The sequence below is a fragment of the Ambystoma mexicanum genome, chromosome 11, assembly GCF_040938575.1.
Source record: "Ambystoma mexicanum isolate Mex_15411 chromosome 11, UKY_AmexF1_1, whole genome shotgun sequence".
Taxonomy (NCBI): Eukaryota; Metazoa; Chordata; class Amphibia; order Caudata; family Ambystomatidae; genus Ambystoma; species Ambystoma mexicanum.
Window position 1 is genome coordinate 940,365,302 of NC_090934.1, and position 23,917 is coordinate 940,389,218.

The 23,917-nt window shown below is 46.7% G+C and overlaps 1 protein-coding gene across 7 annotated transcripts in view; it reads right to left on the reverse strand.

Moving 5' to 3' along the window:
- LOC138503953 (uncharacterized) overlaps nt 1–23,917 on the reverse strand; it is an 863,233-nt gene that overhangs the window by 247,771 nt on the left and 591,545 nt on the right. For 6 of the 7 annotated variants that reach the window (XM_069624086.1, XM_069624084.1, XM_069624081.1 and 3 more), the window contains one exon: nt 5,271–5,310. The exons of the other annotated variant lie outside the window; for it this stretch is intronic. In XM_069624086.1, coding sequence (XP_069480187.1) covers nt 5,271–5,310 — 40 coding nt within the window. The remainder of the gene's footprint in view (nt 1–5,270; nt 5,311–23,917) is intronic. 7 annotated transcript variants of the gene reach the window in all.

A 23,917-nucleotide genomic window follows, 5' to 3' on the forward strand; every position in this document is an offset into this window, starting at 1 on the left:
TTTCAAAGTATATGGACCAAAAGTGGTCTCTCCTATCCAGAATCCAAATGCTCATCCTAGGGTTTAGTCTCACCCTTTTGAACTCCCACAGGGTCTTAAGGTTCCCACTAGGAGAAAAGAAGAATAGCTCTGGCACAAGCTGGATGGAGGTATAACAAGGCAGATGGCCTAGTGTACAAGCCAAGATGACCTACTCTCCAAGTCCAATTCCCTATTCTACAAAACACAGATTCAGGGATGTATCCCCCTGCCACCCATTTCCAGGTTACTCATAACAGGGTTTTATGAGATCCAGCACACCTTCTTGGCCGCTTCATGAGTTGTTCCTGGACTCCTCTGTAGTCTTCCACATTCCTGGGATGTACATGTCTACCAGGCAATAATTTATGATTTACTCTGGCCTTAGGGAATACCTGAATTATACGCTACCAGCAGGTACTTATGATTCCACTTTTGCCTTATGAAATACTGACAAATGATTACCAACAGAAAATTCTCTCCCCTGCCTGGCTGCTTTCAGACTGGTGTTATTCTCACCAATCAGACAGGAGTGCCCTTCCTAGCCTCAGACTGACACAGGCTCAGATTGGTTTCCTTATCCTCAATGTTCTCCGACTCACTCCAAGCTCTGGGCTATGGTAGACAGAAGGCATATGATCAGCTTCTTTCACCTTCCAGACTCTCTGGTACTTGGCAGGGTGTATTCTAGAGCCCCCTGTTTGTTGTGTGTCGCCTCAAAGCCAGGTTCTCTAGCTCTTGTCAGGACCAGGATTACAGAAAATAGCAGACTCTTGGAAATGAGCTCCAAAGAGTAAGATGCAGGGCTCAGCAGCTTGCTCTACTCTCTCTTGCCCTTTGTGCACTTGCACCAACTCTCCTGATCTCCTTGCTAACTCCCACACCATCTGCCTAGTTTTACACTGTCTTAACCATTGTAGGTGATTCTATAATGTATGGGCTTCTAGGGATGGTTTCCGATTAGCCTTGCTGCACAGGATTGGTCAGTGTCCCCGAGTGCCACCTCCTCCCCGTGTGCTCTCTTTGATTTCCATCCTAGTTAATTACATGATTTCACAGAGGAGTGTGGGCTCCCGGTTCATAGTCAGCCACCACCTCTGGGTGGGGCCAGCCTGCCATTACAATTTATAAGCCACTTGTATTTTGACAATCGTGTGGGTGTTTGGATGCTCAAAAGGCTCTTTGATGAGAGTTGGAGGTTACCGTAGAAGGAGAGTGAGCAGGAAGGTGGAGGTTGGAGAAAAGCAACCAGAGGGAGAGAAGGGAGGTGTAAAGCAGTATTTACTTTCTTTATTTTAAAACCTGTGAATCGCAAACCATGGCTTGAAGGCAGCATGGTGCTGTGCAACAGAATTAAATATAACAAAATTAAGACTGGACCTCAAACAAATTGAAGGGGGCAAGGCATGCCGGGTTTATGGGGCAGCAGGGGGGAAATCCTGGGCAGACCAAAAGGAGTATTTAAAATTCTGTAAGGCGGTAGGATGAGAAAATATCAGGAGGAGCGAGGTGATTGGTGGGAGAGCTAAGGGATGAGAGGAAGGAGTTTAAAAGAGGTTGGAGGTAACATTAAGGGAGAGGATGAGGAATGTGTGTATGGGAAGGTTGGAGGTAACATTAGGGAAGAGGGGGAGGAGTGTGTTCAAGAGAAAGTTGGAGGTGATGTCAAGGGAGTGCCGGAGTGTGCTAAGGAGAAGGTTGGGAGAGAAGTTGGCAGAAACAGAGGAGAAATATCAGCAAGGAGGTTGGAATCAACAGTAGCAGAGGTGGAGTGTGCTACAAAAGGTGGTTAGAAGAGCAGAGGAGGAGGAGGAGAGGACTATAGTAATGGAGGGTGGAAGAGAAGACCAGAGGAATTAGCAAAAGGAGGTTCCCAAAGCTAGGTCTGCATTGAGTAAATACCCTAATAATAATTATTATGATAAGAAGCACACACACCCTCAGACTGATGGGTGTGGGTGGAGGAGGGTGAAGGTACAAGTGTTGAGGTAGGGGAAGTGAGAGAGGAGACAAGACAGCACGAGTTGCAGGATAGGCCACATTAGGCAGGAGGCCACAGCAGCTTGTTGAAGTGTTGTTGGATAATACAGCCAGGACAACAAAAGGGGGAGGTGAAGAAGACAGCCAGACCCGACGGACGTGTAGAGAAGTTCACGTGGTCAGCTTCTGGGTGACCCATAAACCCGGCATGCCTTGCCCCCTTCAATTTGTTTGAGGTCCAGTCTTAATTTTGTTATATTTAATTCTGTTGCACAGCACCATACTGCCTTCAAGCCATGGTTTGCGATTCACAAGTTTTAAAATAAAGAAAGTAAATACTGCTTTACACCTCCCTTCTTTCCCTCTGGTTGCTTTTCTCCAACCTCCACCTTCCTGCTCACTCTCCTTCCACGGTAGCCTCCAACTCTCATCAAAGAGCCTTTTGAGCATCCAAACACCCACACGATTGTCAAAATACAAGTGGCTTATAAATTGTAAGCTCTGGGGTTGAACTTGCTATTATCAGGGGTCTGCCAGGAGTTAAGGATGAAAACCATAGGACCTGAATCTCCAGATTGCAGAGCCAAGAAGAATGACTGAAAACTCAACCCACCAAGACTACTAGAGATTGAGAAATGATAAAATATCATGGGAGGAGACCTGGGATTGAGGGTTGAGAAACCCAGAGACTTGTTGCATAACTCTAAAGAGAACTCATTATGTGAATTGTTTGAGTTGCAAAAGGGAAAGTGCCCTGTTGATTTCCCTCTATTATTTGAGGGAAGTTTTCCAAGGATCTTGAAATTGATTCAAGGCATTTGTTTATTTTGGCCCAAAGTCTTTACTATGCTCAATACATCTATGTTCAGCCTATATCTGTATCTGGCTGGTGTTGATCCTTCTCAGCTTCATGACAGTGGGCAACATGGCTTATTGGTATGCACAAATTCTTTGGTTTGGGACTGTAGCAGAGCTACTGAACAAGAAGCTACCTTGTTAGCTGTCCTGATGTGCAGCTCATTGGGCCTGGTGGAAATGAGATGACATGGATGGAGGGACAGAATATTTCTTTGAATAATGATCTTGAAGTCCTTGAAGAAGAGTTTGCTTTTTATGCCCGATTAGCTTTTTTTTGTTTAGTCACTTAATTGTCTAATCAGTGGAGTGTTGTAATTGGGAAAGGTATGAAAGAGGCATATTTTGGGGGGTTATGGGCTGATTTTACTTTGGAAGACTCCATTTCACGATGGAACACAGCGCTCTTTGATAAATGACCCTTTTGTTCTAATTGTGTAGCATCTATTCAAGACTTATTGTTCCTTTGTCCAGCCTATTTGTTTATTAGAAGGAGGAAACTAATAGCCATTTTATTAAATCATGGAATAAGACATGTATGTAGACGTTTAATGTAAGAGTAACATCTTCCCAGACGTCACCTTTTCGGTACTTGACTTTCTGTACAATGCTTGGAGCCGGAGAACAAGATTTCTAAAGTTAGCCGGGTAATAGACCACAGAGGTAATAAATATGAGGGCTGTATGACAGAGCAGATATTCAGGGGTACACATTGGATGTTAGTTGTGGGGTGAAGGGAGTGGAGGTGCATCTGTGCCTAGAGACTGAAGCAAGTCAGAGTGGTGGTCTGTTAGAGATAAAGGCCATAGAGGGTAACTAGTTCATGCAGTGGCTTGAAAGAATCCCTTCTGGTTATCTAGGCCCAAGAGCTGAGTGCTAGGATAGTGGATGTTGGAGGTCCGGGAATCCAGAAATGGGCCGGGGTGAGACAGTGTGCTAAAATGAGGCTGAAGGTGTGTAGTAGATTGGTAGTGACTGCAGAAAGGGGACTACATTAATCTGTTGAAGGCTATGAACCATCATTCAGTTTTGATAGTATTCTACAACAAACATTGGCAAAGCCCATCATTTGGGCTTTTGTGTGGGCATGGGATAGTTATTTACTAGGCACTGCCATAATGGTACAACCTGTGCGTAAATGGCAACAGTTGGAAAATGATAGGATTACCTGGGCATGTGATAGCAGCACCTGGGAAATGCCTATCTAATACCTTTACATAAGCCGAAACCGTTAGCGTAGTCAATGTTTGTTTTACACAGTACATCAGTGCTACACATGATTTCAGTGCAAGGAAGTGATAGCAATCAAGAGGCTGAAGGAATACTTGTATAAGACATTATTATTACCCTGGTAGTCATTTACAGCTGCAATTAGGCCATTGACTCTCAGACTTCTTAGAAATAGCACAAGTAGGCCACAGTTTTTGTTACTGTTTGATGACGCTACCTCAAAGAGATTCCAGGAGGATGTGGTTTGGGTGGGGAGGGGCAGGTAGGTGATGGGTGGGAATGGCCATTGGGTTTAGCATGCCCCTGGGAAGTCAATGAGTAAATAACCAAACAACACCCACAAGCAGCGTATCCCGCAACACGTCATCTCACGCCTTCCTACCTGTACTCCATTGAAATAGTTTTGGCTTATAGACTGCGCTAAAGCGCCACCCAACTGCTCAAACTAAAAATGGTTTACAGATCAAGGTTATGCCAATAAATTCTGTAGTCATGTTGTACAGTCACTGTTATGTGGGGGGTATCATGTATTCGCAATTCTGGAAGAATCCTCTTCAGATAAGGGTGAAGAACCACATTATGCCAAAGCATTGTTTATATACGAAGCTGTACAGAGAAGGTGTGAGATTTTAGTAGTTTGCAGCTCAGCACTTGGTGGTGCAAATGGGGTGTGGGAGTGTGTTCTGACCGGCAGTGCAACGGATTTGCCATATACCGCTTCCTATGTGTGAGGCAGGCAGTGCAGTTGGGATCATCCTGGTAGCTTCAAGGGTTCAACATAGTTGTTTTCAGTGGTGAGCAGTTCAAGAGGATGCCAAGTTGCTTTGGGTGGGGAGTATACTATGCTGAGGGATGGCTGTCAGGAGCACTCAGTTGACTTGCAGTGAGAGTGCTACATTAGCTGCGTGTGGCATGATAGCAGAGTCTTGTAAGGCCACTGCATCACCACTCCTGTTCCTCCCAGTTGCTGTTCATATACTTGCAGCATTCCCAACAAATGAGGTGAGGGAAAGGAGTTTTGAAGCCAGGCTTCCTTGGCCCTGACGGGGGCACAGAGAGCTAAATTGTTGGGATTGCTGACATTCCTAAACCGTTTTCGCTACAGCATTTACATTTCTGTGGGGCTTAACGCTCTTGCTCATTAACTTGTCCATTTAAATTGACATCAGTGGAGAAACCCGTCTTACCTTTTCTTCTGCAGCACTGCGTGAAGGTAGTTCATGTTCACTGAAAGGGAAGAAAAGAGAAGCACTGAACGTCTGGGTAAGAGGAATCTGCACAATAGAGAAATGGCCTACAGGGATGGCTGGAGTTTTTCAGGTGGCCCTATGTACCATGAGCCTCCTGTGTGTGGGCATGGGGCCCTTTTCACATTGTCGCACGCTGCATGCAATAAGGATGTGAAAAAACCTTTGCGTATTCTACTGGCTCTGGGATAAGCAGAGTTCTGCTCATTTTTTGAAAATGGAATGTGGTCAGCGTTGGTGGGCCCACACAATGTGGAGACGTGGACCCTGGTATGGTATGCATTCCACGAGGGCATGCAGTAGGAGGTGGCTGGAAGATGAAAGTGGGGGCACGATAATCAACTACCCAATATATGCAACGTAACAAGGAAGGTAGTTATCCCAAGGTATTGCCTGACATGCTATGGTGGCGGTCTCTATTTCAGCTGTCCCTCGAGGTATTGCCTGACCTGCTATGGTGGCGGTCTCTATTTCAGCTGCCCCGAGTTATTGCCTGACTTGCTATGGTGGCAGTCTCTATTTCAGCTGCCCCCGAGGTATTGCCTGACCTGCTATGGTGGCGGTCTCTATTTCAGCTGTCCCCTGGGGTATTGCCTGACCTGCTATGGTGGCGGTCTCTATTTCAGCTACACCCGAGGTATTGCCTGACCTGCTATGGTGGCGGTCTCTATTTCAGCTGCACCCCCGAGGTATTGCCTGACCTGCTATGGTGGTGGTCTCTATTTCAGCTGCCCCCGAGGTATTGCCTGACCTGCTATGGTGGCGGTCTCTATTTCAGCTGCCCCCCCCTATCCCTGAGGTATTTCCTGACTGCTATGGTGGCGGTCTCTATTTCAGCTGCCCCCCCGAGGTATTGCCTTACCTGATATGGTGACAGTCTCAATTTCAGCTATCCCCCGAGGTATTGCCTGACCTGCTATGGTGACGGTGTCTATTTCAGCTGCCCTGTGAGTGGATTTCATGTTTTATGTTATCCAGAGCTTTCAGAGAAACTACGAATTGCTTCACCACTGTAGAACATACTTGTGTGGTCTAGTGCAGCTGCCAGTATTAAACAATCATGTGACACCCCCTTACATTCGGCATCTGGTATGCCAGAGTGCAACTACATTACAAACTAATTTGAAAACTGCAAACAGTATTCATTTGAGTGAGCTAAACTTTTGGTTCCTGCTTGCGGGAACAGGGCAGTGTAGCATTAGCTCCCTCACTGAACGGGAGGCCAAAGCATGCTAGTGTGACAGTGAGGAATCCCTGTATTGGGGGACCTTCAATACAGGGATTTCTCACTGTATTCGGCGTAGCCAGGGATATAGAGATAAGCCCTTCCATGTTCTAGAGGCACTGTCTGTGGCAGTAGCAGAGGCTATTCAAATAAATATACAATAATAACCTAAAGACCAATGTGATATATCTATGGAATCCCTTTTCTTACCGAATGGACAAGACCTACAGGCATGAGCTTAGATTTGCAGAAATTAACTGTACGCTACTGTGTAGTGCTGTAGGCCTCCCTGATGTAGAATGTGAGATTTCTAGGCTTCAGAGAAATTGTGACAAGGGTACATTGATCTGGATTTGACAGGGTAAAAACCAACAATTGTCCTAAACCCATGAAACAAAGCCCGAGTTGAGAACCCTTCAGAAAATCTAGTACTGAACTAGATACTCGGAAGGATTTGCAAAAGACAGACTGAAAAATCAATGCGCATCGATTTTCAGTCTGTCTAAGTCTGTCAGTCAGTCTGTCTAAATAGCCGACCAGCTTTAACCGCAATTGCGAAGCCTTCAGAGTACTTTTTGGGCATTGCCCCTTCAGCTTAAATTTCAGGCTCTATCCCCATTAAGCCTCAGATGAAGAGCAGTGGAAGGCTCGAAACATGTGTTAGGCTGTTGCTTGTACTAAACCTTGGACTTTAAAGGCTGTTCTTTCATACAAATCACTTGGACTCCTGATGTTTATATTGCTATACTTGGCGCAGTGAAACTGGGACTTGTTTGTGTTGCATTTGTACTTACCTCAGTGGAATCATACTGGCAGTATATCCACATTACCCAGATACCTGCAGCCTGAACACTCTTTGTCCAATTTATACATACAAGCGCTGTGGATCTTGACTTTTTCTGCCAATTTGTTCTTTCCTTAATCTTGAGGTACCTCTCTCTATAATCCTCCATGGTAAAGCGGATGCTAAAAAGGTATGAGAGAAGCGAAATCATTTGGAAAGTGTGAAAATGACACCGATAGCGGGCCAGAAAGTGACAGACCTTTTTCTACACTCAACCACTAGCACGGAAATTAGACCGAAGGGCCTACAAACCTCTGTTGTGGTGGATCGTTCCAGCATTAATGACCAAAGGATGACTGAGGCTGCAGAAAGAATACTAGTAACAGATGCAGTGCCTGTGGTGACTGGACCCTCTGATGGGTTGGAGAGTTTTGTAGAGATGTTTGCCCCGATTCGTGGGGAGCTCAGATCTGGGACTCCAACTATGCTGGCAGAACCAATGTCAACGAATATGAATGAATCTTATCAACAAAATAGCAAGGGAAATGAAGTCCCTTTACATCGTACCCTCAGAGAGGTGGATGAAAGAATTAAACTCACATCTCCTTCTAACTCTGCTCTCAACTCAGTGCTTAGCACCTTTGTGGAGCTATATGATAATATTCGGGTTGAAGTTCATGCTCATTCCATGTCTTAAGTGAAATTAATCTTTTACTGCAGCTGCTGGGGGGAATCATCTACTTGGTTCCTCCAAGTTTAATATAGAAGAAGTCCAATGATTGCCTCACAAATCCTACAGCAGGAGAGTAGCAACTGGCGACAAGATCTGTGATGAGCCAGAACTTTGAAACCTGAATACATTATCTGAAGAATAAGTAGATATAGGGCCTCATTACGACCCTGGCGTTAACCATGGCACTATTAGCGCCATGGTTGACGCCTGTATTTTACCAACTCCGCCATGGTGAATGGCGGAATTACCGCCCCATTCCAAGGTTGGCCGGGCGGTTATTCCCCATTCACCATTGGCCCTTCCCCATTCCCATTTTTGCCCCCATAGGGCTCAATGGGAATGGGGAAGGCGGTAATTACGGTACCGCAAATTGCGGTACCGTAGTTACCTCGAAAGTCCCTTTGCGGGTTCCTTAACGGCTGGTAAAACCAGCCGTTAAGGTTGGGACCCGCAAAGGGACGTCGTAATTAGGCGGTAAGGGTTTAACGGCGCCGACACCTTTTACGGTGCCGGTAACCCCTTACCACCTGGGTCGTAATGAGGCCCATAGTCCCAGATATCTTAGCAGCTGGGATGATTCCTGATCTTGCTGGTAATCCGCCCCAAAAAAAAAGGCTAGGGAATACATCTAGCAAAAGAAGCTCTCGTAAGTTTCCACTCTCACTACATACAACAGAGGCTGCAGCATCTCAAGCACTGCAAAAATATACTAATCATGAGCTAACACTAAGATCCATAGAAGGGGCTAGGAAACCAGGATATAAAGCGATTGGATGAGATCTCCAGGGCGATAATTTAGTACCTAAACCCTGTACCCCTTTATTGTCGAATTTAGGCAGTGAGTTACGATGTGAGTCGGAACCCAGACTGCCACTCCGACGACAGAGGACGCATATCGCCCTAAGCCTGTGAAGTCCCACATTAAAGAGACTAGTAACGCACTTACTTAATGCTTTGGACCTGGCCAAGGGGGCTCAACGCTCATTAGGAGCTATGACAAGTTCCCGGTTGTTGTGACTTTTCACCTGGGGGGAGCCCATTCCCATCAGGCCAGGAAGTGAGGCCGGTACCCAATAGCCCCCATGGGGTTGGTACTCAGCAGGTGGACCTCATTGGAAGGGAAGCCCTCATGGGATTAGTGACAACCTGGGGATAACATGGTATCCCCACAGCCCACTTTCCTCAGCAACCTTTACCAGTACCATTCCCACTGTTCCCAAGTGTTTCTCTTATACTTCCATTGTGAGAAGTACTGGTAAAAGGAAGAGCAAGGAATATCCGCATAAAATTCCCCTTCCTAATACCATGACGAGGGTGGACTCTATTCGTTCTTGGGGATACTGGATGCACTCGACCTCATTTCCTCCTTGCCAGCAGTGGCACTATCTCAGCTGCCTGCACAAGACACCAGGAGGCTGAACTACATCTCAGGAGACACTGCATCCATAAGGTAAGTTCTGTTGGGCTGTGGTGCATTTTCTGCTTTATTTTTTAATTCAGAACAAAGAGTGCCACTTTTTTTCACCACCTGGACTGACTGGGCCCACTTTTCAGCAGAAGCGCTCTCCCCGCCCCTCCACCTCATTTGAGGGCTCATTGTTCTTTTTTGCACTACTTGGTCATGAGGTGCTTGGCTTTGTGCACCTTCCAACATGGCTTCTTTTTTCTACAAGAACTGAACTGATGAAAGGCTGCCCTGCCCACCTTCTGATTGGTCCCCCCAGTTCTCATTAGGGCCTCTAGGGTGCTGGTAGGCGATAGCCGGTCCCCTGAACAAAGGCCCACTGCAAAGGCCCCTGTCTGTGCCTGTCCAGACCTGATCATCGCACTCCGTTCAACCCTCACGTGAGTGATGGATGGACTTCCACTGTCTATTTTTCCTCTGTTTCATTTTCTTGCCTCTCCTTCGACCATTCTTCTCATCACACTTGTGTGCCTCATTTCTAATGATTTGTTAGCTGTGTTATCTTCTTTCCCACACCACCTCATGCATTTCACTGTGTTGTGCCCCATTTTTAAAAATCGGATTTAGGTTTGTTTTACTCCATCTGTGAACCTCCTGCATTTCACTGTGTTGCTCCCCCATTTAAAAAAATCTAATTTAGGTGTGTTTTACTCCATCTGTGAACGTCCTGCACTTCACTGTGTTGTGCATCCATTTAAAAAAAATGAATTTAGGGGTGTGCTCATCCTACTTTTTTCTTGTAGTGCTCTGACTTGTTACTCCCTTTCCCACTGTTCTGGTTGTTTTCTGTTCCCCCACCCTCTACAGTTCCCACTGTTTCTTCTCAGTCCTGTTGTGTCCACTTGTTTTCCTACTCCTTCCTTTGCCTACTTGCCTCACACGCACCTCAACTGCTCTGCCTCGTTTGAGTATACCACTTTCTGTGCCCCTCTCTATGGTGCTTTCTATCTCTCCTATCTTCTCCAACTGCTTCTCTATCACCTAGCCTTCTCCTATCACTATATCGGGTAGGAAGACAATCAACAAGGGCACACTGCGCTCTAACAAAGGCCTGACCATCGCTGACACCTACGTTAGTGCGTCCGCCAAAAAAAAGAGACTCTTATCAGCATCCTCTTTGTCGTTCCTTCTCCCGACCTATGGACTGTTCACATGGTTGCTCTGCTCTCGCCTTACACTTTCTCACACATTAATGGTGGCGCCTGCTGGGAGGTCCTTCCTGCCTTATTCTCCACCACCTGGGTCATCATAAATACCTATCGAAATGGTACCATCTTTGTACGAGGGCCTCAACCCAGCCTCTTACATTTTGATAGGCTTCTTCCTCGCCTTATCAACATTCCACTTTCCTCCTCATGGGCTCCCTTGCCACCTGCTTCTACAGACGCCCGGGCTTCCTTACCAGTTGCGCCCACCTTGGCTACCTTGCCTCCAACTAACCTCACTGCCTCTCTCACAACTGCTGCCTCGGTGCTTGCACCGGTAGGTGCTCTCTTGCCCACTCACACAGCTCTGACAACCTATCAGCCTCCACCTCTCTGGTGCCCTTGCCAATCACTCCCTCTGCATCTGGGGCTCCCTTGCCCTCTGTGGCGCCTTCTACACTGGTTCCCTGGCCTAACTACTGTCCTGATTCCCTTGCTTACACTCCCCTCACCGACATCCTTGTCACCCTCAGCTCCTCAAGCACTATCGCCGCTCACTGGGGGACCACTATCCCCTGTACATCCCTCGCAAGTCCTTCAAAAACACCAATCTGTTCCACATTGCCACGCTTAACTCTCGCTCTGCTCTTAAGCACTCCTCTGATATCTGCCACCTCCTTGAATTCCTTGATCTCGATGTCCTAGCCCTTACTGAGACATGGTTCAAGGACAGCTCTGTCACAAGTTTTAACACACTTCTCCCTGAGGGCTACAAGATACTCTCTGTGACCAGGCCTAACAGACCAGGAGGGGGAGTAGCGTTGTTCCTACCTGAGTGGATCCCTGTTTCCATCATTCCCACTCAAGTCTACTCTTCTTTTGAATGTCTGGTCTGCAGGATCTCCCTCTCTCTCCCCTGTCTCCTCTCTCACTCTGGCCACCTTCTATCAGCCGCCAGGCCACCCTCTTTCTCTCTGAATGGGCTGACTTCGCCTCTTCTCTCCTTTCCTCCTCCTCCCAACTCCTCCTTCTGGGGGATCCTAAATTGCATCTTGATTCTCCTGACTCCCCAGTTCCCTTCCTCAACCTATGTGACTCTCTTTCTCTCTCCATTCTACCTTCTGGCCTGACGCACACTGCTGGCCACACTCTAGATGTTTTTATCTCTACAGAGATCCCTCTCACTATCTCACTCTCCTGGACTGATCATTCTCTTCGCTCTTCCCACATGAAGCTCTCTTCTCTGCTAGCACAGGCCTCCACCTACTCTCCTACTCCTGCAACTCACTCCCACCCTGACACAGCCCTCTCAAACTTTCACCTCTCAATCTCCAACATGACATTCTTGCCCCTGTCATAAGGATCCATCTGAAGCCTTCCACAAAGTGCAACTCTTGGTACGACTCTGAGCTGGCTGCTCTTAAACGAAAGTGCTGAGCAGCAGAACAGAAATGGGGATCTTTAGGTGCACCATCTGACAAACTGGCCTGTCGCCTTCTTCAAAGGCAATAGAGACTCTGCATCCGCTCCAAGAAAATAGTCTATATTCAAGCCCGCATCTCAGCGGCATCTAACAACATGGCTGAACTCTTCTAAGTCTGGAGCTGGCCAATCCTACTGCAGCCTCATCCTCCACTGCATCCACCAAGGCCCTTTGCTCGGCCCTGGCTGCCCATTTTACCGCCAAAACACAGGACATCCTGTCCGCTCTCTGCCCCACACCACATTCACCTGCACAGACTTCTCTTGGACCACCCTGCTCTCCTCCCTCTGCCCTGTCACACCTGAGGAGGTCTGTAGACAAGTCTGGTCTATGAAAGCCTCCTCCAAACAGGTTGACCTTTGCCCTCCTAAAACCATCAAGGACAACATTGACTCTCTTGCTCCGGCACTGGCCGACCTCTGCCAACTCTCCTTCGCCACTGGAGTTTTCCCCACTTCTCTCACGCACTCTCTTGTGCACACTCTGCTCAAAAAGCCCTCTGCTGGCCCTTCTATCCTACTATCACCCAATCTTTATCACTCCTTTCCTGGGCAAACTCAAGAAAAAATTAGCTTTCTCTCAGCTTACCCTCCATACTGAATTGGTTGGTTGTCTCCATGGCCATCAGTCTGGCTTTAATACATCTAGAGGCATGAAAAATGCTTGTCTGAACACCCGTAAAAACATGGTCTCAAATCTTCACTCTAACGCTCCTTCTGTCCTCATTTTTCTCGATCTCTCTTCTGCCTTCAACACTGTAAGCCACAACATCCTAATCTCCTGTCTCCGTGATAACCTGGGAATCACAGATCTGGCCCGTGTGTGGCTTGCCTCCTTTCTCTCTGACCGTCCTTCCCAGGTGGAACTTGGGTCCTTTTTCTCCTCTATCACTCTCTCCACTTTTGGCATCCCTCAGGGATCTAACCTATCCCTGTGGTTCTTCAATGGTTACATGTCCCCTCTGGCCCACTTGATCTCTACCTTCACATCTAACTTTCAGTGTTATGCGAATGACACACAGCTCTCCGTCAGGCTACCCTCAGCCTCTCCCTCCTCCTCGCTCGTTCCTGACTGTCTGTGCGCAATTCAGTCTTGGTGTACTGCTAAAGATCTCTGCCTCAATGCCAGTAAGACAGAGATCGTCCTCATTGCTGACCTCTGCCCCCTGTAAAGGAGGTTCCAGACATGACCTGCACCTCTGCCCCTCATTTCGAGCTACCAGGAAGGAACTCGCCAAGGTATGTGACGCATGAAGAGCAAATGAACCAGCAGAGAGTTGCACTGGGACTCTGCCCAGTGTACATTAGAAGATCTGTATCTGTTAAAGCGCCCATAACCAGACAACCCTGGGCAGCACGGTACCCTATCAGACAGCCATATCAGCCCATGATACGAAATGAGGAGAAGCTACATACAGTCCACAACGAAACCCCAAGAGCCTTAATGGAGGGCCAATGGAAATTACCATGGCACGACCCAGCTCGTGAGTACGCAGAGTCAACTGTTGAAAATGAGACGTCACAACAAGCTGTTATACAACTCGATATAATGAGCACAGGAAGGAGACGATACTGACAACAAGGAAACGTGTCACTAGACATGATGAGAACGACCGTCCTATCAAACGTGTGTAAATAGGCTTGGAACGCAAGATGCTAAGAAACCGATACTGTTTGCAAATGCTTGGTAGAAAATAGAGCGGCAAGCGCCAATATATCTACCTCAATAAGGCACATTATACAAGTGCAACTCCATTTTGTAAAGCAGAAATGGGCCTAGGCTGCCAGAGGCCTGACAGGCCAAGTTTCGCAACTCAGCCTGAACAGAGAGGAAGAGCGGAATCGTAACTCAACAGAGAACGGCTCATGCCTGGGAAATCGAGGTCACCCAGAGAAGGGGAAGAGAGCGTCGGCTCGCAAGAACCAAACTTCGGAGTATACCAGCTCGCCCATGAAGGTCAAGATAAGAGAGGCCCAGGCAGGTGGCAGGGCCGAAGCAGAATTAAATACAATAAAAGTTGGAAACTGAAGCAAATTCATGGTGAACAGACACGTGACCAGCCAGGCGCGGAGAGGTATCATCGCCTGATGTCATCCAGAACCCAGGATGCCATAACTTTTCCCGATAAGAGACTACAGTCTTGAGGCCAAACCCAGCCAACTAATTGACACATTGCCCTAAGATACTGATTGATGGAAGGGAGGCAGGGTGAAACTTGGTACACCAGGCCCTTAGGTGTCCATTCTGAATGCTGCTAATTAAAATGTGGATTTATGTCTAGGGGTGTAACCTGACCAATCACAATGGACCAAGTTATCTGGAGTCCTATAGATAGTTGAACCAATGAGACGTCGTACTTATAGTGACGTCAATTACGTGTGATGTAGTGGGATGGGCGTAGCCACCCACCAGATAAGAGTTATCCAATCCGCATGTCCTATTATCATATGCAGATATAGCACCTATACTTAAGTTACCTTTCCTAACCAATCATATTGCATGTCGAGTTTTGTAGTTAGGCGTCAATTATGACAAACATTGCCTATAAGAATTACTGTTCAACTCAAGTTCGAGGAAGTCGGAGCGAGACAGGTGATCGCACTACAGCTGATTCCCATTTGTTTCCCTGTTTGATGTATGTATCATTAAACGGACTTCCCTTTGCCAAACCACTGAGTCCTCGTTATTGAGTCGTGTCGGAGTAAGTGAATCCTGCACCCCCTGTCCTCACATGGTGCAGCTATCTTGTCTTACAAGTTCTTGAGGGTGAGTGCTGACTAATGGGCCCGTCAGCGAATTCCTCTCCTCCAGAACAGTTGGTAGCAGAGGATGGTTCTGGCCATCGATTATAGATTATCGATTGATATAGTGTAAGACACCCTTAGACCGAAGGCACGAAGTAACTCTGGGCCTTCGGTAAGATCACAAGTCCTTTCACCATTCCGGCTGAGTAGACTGAGAAGCTTCCCGTGAATAATGATAGAGTAAAATTTCAAATAATCTGCAGCTGATCTGAAGGAACCTGCCTTTCCAAGCATAACCCTTCTCATTCCCACGGGCAGCGGATCGGACGAAAACCTTAAAAGCAGGAAGAGGAAGGGGCGGTGATCCCGAAGTTCCAGAGAGGAAACAATGCGATCGGTGAGTGAAGCAATAAAACTTGTTACTTTGGCAAATGTCGTGTAGGCATTAGAGCCAGTAAGGGAAAGGTAACGGAGGGTGGCGGAGAAAAAATAAAGTAGTTAGAAGTAGAAGAAGACTGTATATATATTTAAGGGGTTAATGACTCGAGCATAAGAGAAAACGTAGAGCATACCGGGGGGATACCTGAGAGAAAACGTAAAGATTACCAGGGGGGCACCCATAAGAAAACCTAAGGATACCGGGAGGACACCAGAGAGAAAAAGTAAGAGGATTCGCCTTGTTCCTGCACTTTAAAGAGTGGTCAGAAGGAACGTGAACCCAGAGCCCACAGTGGGGGGACAATTTAGGCTACAATGACGTTTAAAGACGTCATTGAGGGGGTTCGTTCAAATCCCATGACGGGGTATTAATTAGAAGGCAGGTATACGTATGACCAGCTGGTGTTTGTCTAGTCTGTCAAACGTCTGTCATATGTGTTCTGTTGTATGTCAAATTTAAAATAATTGTATTGATGATTGTTTGAAATGCATTTTGCTTTACGCGATTCTGTAACTAAGAGGGACTCGCCACTGAATTGATGAGTTTTGAGTAAATTGCTGGTATAAAACTTTGCGGGAAAAAGATTGGATTAGAGCTTGCGTATTTGGTGCTCGCTCATACTATTGAAAGAGTGAAAGAACTGTATAATTATTGTTGGTGACGAAATTAAGAATGGAGAAAGTTACCCCGCTTGTGCATTTATGCAAGCAACTGCCCAAGCATGCAACAAATCTGAAGAAATATAGCCAGGAGTGTGTTAAGGGCACCGCAAATAAGATGTTTATGCCGTGGCCCGAGAACGGGTCACTCTCTAAGGCTGTTTTACAGCACATGACCACCTTCCTACATGCCACATATACTGGAAAAAGCTAGAGAAACGTCTTGGTTTGCTGGAGCTGTGGAAAATGTTTGAAGAAACGAAGGTGGAAGAACCACCCGCAGATTGGATATTAAATGTATGTACAGAGGGGGGTGAGACGCCTACCGCGCCACCTGCCCCACCTCAACCAGTGATAGAAGGGAGTAAGTCAGAGGGTCTTTACCCGCTAAAAGAACTTAAGGCATCCACGGGGTACAGAAACCCGGCATATGAGTCGCCTAAGTGCAGTAGTGACGACATCAAAGAAAAAGAGCAGGAAAGTAATCTTGCCTCCATAGTCCCGAGGGACAAAGAGAGACGCAGAGAAGAAGGAAAGGATCAGGCACAGAGTTGTGCATCTCTCTCGAGAGAGGGAAAGAAGCAGAAAGGAAGTAGTGAGTTAGCATTCGCAAAGGACGAGTGGATGGGAGGTCAGATATTGCTAAAACTTGATGGTAAAGGAAGTGATGACATAAGACCGAGGGAATGGTCTGATGAGGTGCAGAGAAAGGAAAAGGGGCAGGAGAAGGAAATAAGAGACGAGAGGGTAAGAAAGAAAGATAGGTTAAGACGAGAACAACTGTATCGCAAAGAGCAAGGAATACCGCTCAGTCGCACACAATACGCAGCCTATGAGAAGTACAGGCAGAACATGCTAAAACTGGAGGAAGAAAGGAGAGTGCATGAAAGAAAGGTAAAGAAGTGAGAAGACAAGGAAAGTAGAAGGGCAATAGAACGTAGAAATGAACGGATGAGGGAAGTAGATAAGGCTAGAGAAGAAGCAAAGAAGCGAAAGGAAATAGATGAGGAAGCAGAACATAAGCGCAGACAGAGGGCACGAGATCTAGAATATTTGCAACGGGAAGTTAAAAAACCCAATCCTGTTGTAGAATAGGAAGACATAGAAGAATTCTTTCCTGCAAGCGATGCGGTACCAGGTACAAGCGGGAAAAATATTGAAGATGACTTCGACACCAGAAGCATCGGGGAAACGATTGATAACATTTATGATGAGATGGGGCTGGAACTAATTTCCCAAGGGGGAAGGGAGGATGAGCGCTTAGAGAGCACTCAGCTATATGACACTGAGGATGTCACCTAAAGCAGTGGGAGCAGGGGACTGTTCCTAGACAGGCTAGAGATTGGGCAGAACGAAGAAGATGCAAGAAGTTGTGTAAACTGGGAGTATTCAGGATCTGACTCCGGCGGGGAAACGGAGGAAGTGGCACATGAAGAAGGGAGACGGTGCGAAAAACGGCTCCCAGGGGACTGAGGGGTATGATGGTCTGATACTAGCAGGTCCACAAGTAGGGCACCAAAGTCCACCCGATAGTCCAGCTGACATGAAGAAACACCCCATGGTCAGAGGGGGGCGTTAGCACCTGCCTATGCAGACAGATGAAGGGCATTGCCAGGTAGACAGCAAGGCGGAAATGCCACCCCAGCGGTAGATCAGAGAGCTATTGGGAAAGAGAAGGAGGACTGTGCATTCCAATTTCCGTTGCTAGAAAAGGGGGGAGCAAGACCACAAAATATTCCATGGCCACACATGGACCGAGAGAACCTTAAAAATAAACTTCCAATGTTGACATTGGGAGCTGGAAAGTGGATACATGAGTTAGAGAAAATGACGGGGGGTGTCACCTTAGCTATAGGGGACATAAAGGGCCTCCTAATTGCCATACTTGGTGAAAGAGCTGATGATGTATGGAAACGGGCAGGCTACCCTAGGGTAACCCCAACTAACACCTCCCATGATGGAGCACCATTTAATAATTGTAGGGCAGCAGTGTGGAAAGCGCTGCATACGCTATATCCAGACACTTCAGATATGGAAGCTATAATGACACGAAAAATGAAGGAATCTGAGGATCCGTTGATTTATATCCAGAATTTTCAAGACGCGTGGGTACTCGAAACGCATGAGTCTTGGACGAAATCTATCACTGTATTCTACCATATATTATTTCCAAGGGTTACCAGAACCAGTGCAAAAACAGCTCAAGAAATTAGTAGGAATAGAAGCTAAACCATGGGCCGAAATACAATTGACAATCGCGCACTATTGTAGATTGCTACAGGAAAAAAATCGGAAAAAGGAGGCAACTCATAAGGGAGAGGAGGCAAAGCTAGTGCAAAAGAAGCTCTCGAGGGAGCCATGCTCACCAGCCTAGCCGAACCATGCGCACAGCAAGCGACTAACCCGCCACAAAATAATCAGGGTAACACAGGACTTTACCCGAGGGGAAGAGGTTTTGGAGGTAGAGGATGGCAGAGCAATCAGGGAGAGTTTCGAGGTAACCATGGAGGTTTTCAGAATGTTCAAGGTGGCTTTCAGAACGCACGAATGGGCGGCCCAGCTATGCCGGATGGACAAATGGCCCGACTGCCGCCTGAGCGTTGGCTGTGTGGAGTGTCAGGACACGTGCCGCGCATGTGCAGAAGCCAAGGCATGTGGCAAAACAGCCAAGGGATGGGGACAGGCATGGTGAATCAACCTGCTGCCCCGCAGCAGAGCGGTGCACAAAATTACACAGTACAGCCGCAGGTGTCAGGCGCACAGCAAGGTGCACAGCAAACGGTTCAGCCACCGAACATGGGGAATCTGCCCCAGGGACAACCCCAGCAGGCACCGCCGCAGATAGCTCAGGGCAATAATCCCGGACGGGGAATTAACCCTAAAAATGGGGGAAACCCACAAGTGTACAGTGTACAGAACTTATATATAAAATAGGACAGCTCCCAGGAGACTCGGATGTGTTCTATCCTATCAGTGACACCAGACCCTAACAGGGAACCAAGGGTGAGTGTCACCATAGGGGGGAAAGAATATTCCTTCTTAGTTGACACGGGTGCAACGCGCTCGTGCATACGTGAGGGGAAGTTTTCCCTGTCGAGCGAGGCCATAGATACCCAGAGTTTCACTGGAGCACATAGCAGAGTTCCCTTTACAGACGCACTCCCAGCCTTAGTGGGAGAGCGCAAAATGAATGTACCTCTATTATATTCACGCCAGACTCCAGTAAATATTCTGGGTCGGGGCCTGATGACTAAATTAAACATGACCATCTTGTTTACCGAGAATGGTATAGTGTGCTCCACCCCAGGAATGCATTATTCAAACGTGTGCAAAATGATCAGAGCATAATCAGGACATGTAGCAATGAGGGCTACACCGTTAGAACCAGATGTTTTCGCATATGGCGTGTGGGTGCTCATGGCGGGATTGCCAGGCCTAGCAGACAAAACTATGAGAACCCCTGATGAGTTTCTATTCAGCCCAAGAATACCCATGCACGAAGAGGAGGGACAAGTATTTCCCTTAATGATACAATCTGCCGGAGTGCGAGGAAAAGTGATATTGATTGAAGGGTATGACGATGAAGGCAGACAATGGTGTGCGATTATTGCCATTGAAGAAGGGTATCGAATGACTGACGTCACCGATGCCGATCTGTTCGAAGAACACCCTGACCTAGAAGAGACAAGGGTGGAAGTGAGTCTCATATTTTGGGTCAAAATGATCAAACGGGAGGAGCCACAGAGAATGATGTTGACACTGGTATGCCCAGAGTACTTTGATGACGACATGGCCCAAGTGCCTGCCACAGTATGGACTACAGGGCCTTATGACGTAGGTCTCCTAAAGGGGGCAGGTGAAGTGAAGATTAAGCTGAAACAAGGAGCGATTTTGCCACGTGCACGACAATATCCCATGTCCAGAGAGGCGGATGAAGGGATCTCAAAGACAATTTCCGCCATGATGGAACAGGGCATCTTAGTGACGTCAGAATCACCTTGCAACACAGTGATTTATCCTGTCAAGAAGTCAAAGGGAGGGTCTTGGCGTTTAATCCAAGATTTACGAGCATTAAACGACATAGTTGAAGCCCCCTGCACCCCGGACATATACAAAACAATTTTCAAACAAGGAACACCTAAGGAATACCACAGGAACCTCCTCAACCTCTGAATCTCAACAGGTAAAGTACCACAGGCCTTCAAATTAGCCTACATCAAGCTGCTACTCAAAGACAACAGGAAACGTAAAGGACTTATCGAACTATAGACTCATCTCCAACATACCTTACATAGCCAAACTGCTAGAAATGTACGTCTACCAAACAACCCAAGAATTCATAGAAGAGCATGGCCTACTAGATGATGCACAAGTTGGTTTCAGACCCATGAGAGGAACAGAATCAGCTCTCCTCTCAATATGGGACGACCTAAAAACAAATGCAGACTTGGACAACAGTACCGCCCTGATTCTCCTTGATCTGTCTGCAGCTTTCGACACGGTCAACCACACCATCCTCATAAAGAGACTAGAAGGACTAGGGATAACAGAAACTGCCCTACTATGGATCAAATCCTTCCTAACAAACAGAACAGAAACAGTATGGATGAAACCTTTTAAATTGAAACCCAGAGAATCCACGTGCGGAGTACCACAAGGCTCATCCTTCTCTCTGCTGCTATTCAACATCTACATGTACCTACTAAACAAACTCATCAAAAAACACGGCCTCACATGCTACAACTACGCCAAGGATACTCAAATAATCTTCAACATACAAGATACCAGAGAAGAAAACACCACACTAGAGAATTGCCTTTGTGACATATTCAACTGGTAGCGCGAGCCACACCGGAAGCCTATAGTAATATGGGAAAGACTCAGCTAATGGAGCTCCAGGGGGAGGCACCACAGGAGGAGAAGAATTTATGGAAGCATCAAGGGTGTTCTTTAAACCCCTCTGACGGGCTGTGGAGGCAAGACAGCACTGGTAAACCAGTAATGTCTGTCACCCTCCTAAAGGTAGCATTAGAACAACTACACTACCTCATCCACATGACAAAAGAAAATCTTGCTGCAACGCTCGCAGAAGACTCGTTCACACCAAATTTAGCGGCACATGTTGCATTTCTCATGGTGAACTGCATTATCTGCCAGCAATCCACTGCTGGGCACACATTAAAAGTAGTGAGAGGAATCATTCCCAGACCAAATGGTCCATTCCAGCACTTACATATCGACTATGTCGACATGATTCAAGTGTGCAATGGGTACAGGTATTTAATTGTGGTGGTGTGTCCATTCTCTAGATGGATAGAAGCAGGTCCCTGTACACACCCCGACGCTGCCTGTGCTGCTTAACTCCTGTTGAGGGAAGTTTTCCCTAGATGGGGGGTGTGCGAGGTAATGAGATCAGATAATGGGGCCCACTTTGTAAATTCAGTGTTCGAACAGATTCGTTCATTGCTTGGTATAAAGCACAAGTTCTCGTCGGCGTATCATCCAGAGTCGAATGGGATATGTAAACGGATCAACGGCTTGCTTAAGGAGAGGATAGCCAAGTTGAAGCTTACATTAAAGAAGGGATGGCTGCACTGCCTACCACTGGCATTGTATGCACTTCGGAACGAACCAGGCTGCGACCATCACCTTACGCCGCACAAGATAGTTACAGGCAGAAGGATGAGGACCCCTCTAACCCCCAGAGATAGAGCTAGTTGTGATGCCCAGCCGACTAGGGAGGTTCTGGGATTAGAGATGCAAAAGTACCTAAACTGTTTGACATCCAGTGCCTCTGTCATTTCAGGCCAACTGCAGCAATGGCAAAAAGGGGGTGCCGCAGCACAAAACACAGCAGGAAGTCCTGAAGCAGACACCAAGCAAGGTGTACATGTGCCCCTCGTCTTCCCTGGTGACAGCGTTTTGGTGAAGAACTTTTCCAGGAAAAGGTGGGACGAGCCAAGATTTAATGGCCCGTTCATCATAGAAGACTGCACCCCATCCGCCGTTAAGCTCCAGGGCAGAAGGGCATGGATCTTCATAAATGACATTAAACCCTACACAGGAGAGAGCCTTCCTGCTGCATCCGACTGCAAAGAATCTACAGACATCGGGGAAGAACCTCAGCACGTGCAGACAAGATCCAAGGTGAGGAAGAAGGACGCATGAGCAGAAAAGAAAAGATGAGAGCTCTTCGTGAAAATCTTGGCCTTACGCTGAACATTTCCTTTAAGCACTAAAGGGTTAAGGACATAACAAACACTCTGTACATCCCAGTTGCAGGGTAAAGAGAAGCACATCCAGAGCCACAACAACATTGATAAAAATGAACTTTTGAAAGCACGACATATCCAAGTAGTACTGAAAATCAAGACTCTGATAGACTGCAAATAAGACATTTACGAGAACCAAACAATATCCTGAAGCATCCAATATAAAGACTCTGTTTGCAGAACTTATGGTATCCCTCAGTAGAAATATTACAAGAGATGTGCTTTCCTGTTTTCGGCTAGTATTAGAGACATATCCATCACTTGTAGAAAGAGAAACCAGCATCCCAGATTTCATTCAAGATCCAGCTAAGAGGAGGATAATACGGCAACTACTGACTGTCCTCGCGGAGGCTTTTGCCAAAGTGTACTGGGAATAAGGACAAATGCTCCCACCTCAAGTGATCATCGATGAACTAACATATACCTTATTTTTCCGAATCATAGAGGAGTGCCCAGGACTCGTTGGGAGAACCACAGATACCGTAACCTTCATCAGAGATCCAAGAAACAACGAATTCCTAAACCAAGTGTGGTACAAATTAAACTACGTGCTCGCGATCCACGCAGCAGGAAAGTGTAAAAACTGTTCACGTCACAAGAAAGGCCTGTGAGGTAGAGACCAGAAGATCAGAGCGAATGTCGTTGACACAAGAAGACAGCAGATCCGCATACCGGGTCTTCTTCCAACTCATTGAGAACTTTCCAGAATTAGTGGGCAGACCAAACAATGTTGACATACCCGCATTCCTCAGAGACCCAGCAAAGAACGCGCAACTAAACCGGCTCCTGACAGCCATCATAGCGCAACTGAGAAGTAATTATGGTCATTCACTGCTGAGGAGAGCCTTAGAAGGAGGAGATCCACAATAGGACTCTCCGCCGGGGACTGATCGAGAAGAGCAGGAATATGACATCTTAAACCTAGGTTATTTCTATTTTTTTCTATTTTTATTATCCTTTTTCTCTATCCGCCGTGGAGCAGATCAAGGAGAAAGACACTGTTCTTCAACTTGCCGCGAGAGACCGAGCGAAAGGAGTGGACACAAGAACTTCACCATCCTATATTCCTTTTTCTTAATTTTTCTCATTTTTTCCTATTTTTTCATAAGATCACTTTTATTTTTACTTTGGTTTTGTTTTTACAAAATTTTATTTTTGTGTAATTTTTAGTAGTTCCATCTTTTTCATTCTTTCGCATTGAGCAAGTTCCAGCATGTCCTCAGGACCAAAGCAAATTCGAGGCGTACATTGGCACCTCACCTATTATCGATATGCATAGATGAATGTGATGTATCAAAGTTGCTAGACTAACCTTTTTCCATAGCCTAGCAAACGAAACCGTGCTGCGCACCCAGAGACTATCGTCATCACCCGCAACAGGGGGGACACTTGAAAAGCACTCGACACTTTAGTAATAATAAACTTTTGAACTGTGAGATCGGAGCAAGAAAAGAAAAAATAATTGATTATGGACTCGATCGACATGGGGGCCCAGAGCAGTAACATAGTTTTACCCCCAGCAGAAAGGCGCCCCCGCTTTCCTGGAAGAAAATGCTGCAAACTTTCGCTCAGAACGATTATGTGCATATGTACAGTGATCATTATTGTTTTTCTATTATTAACTATCAGAACTGCTTT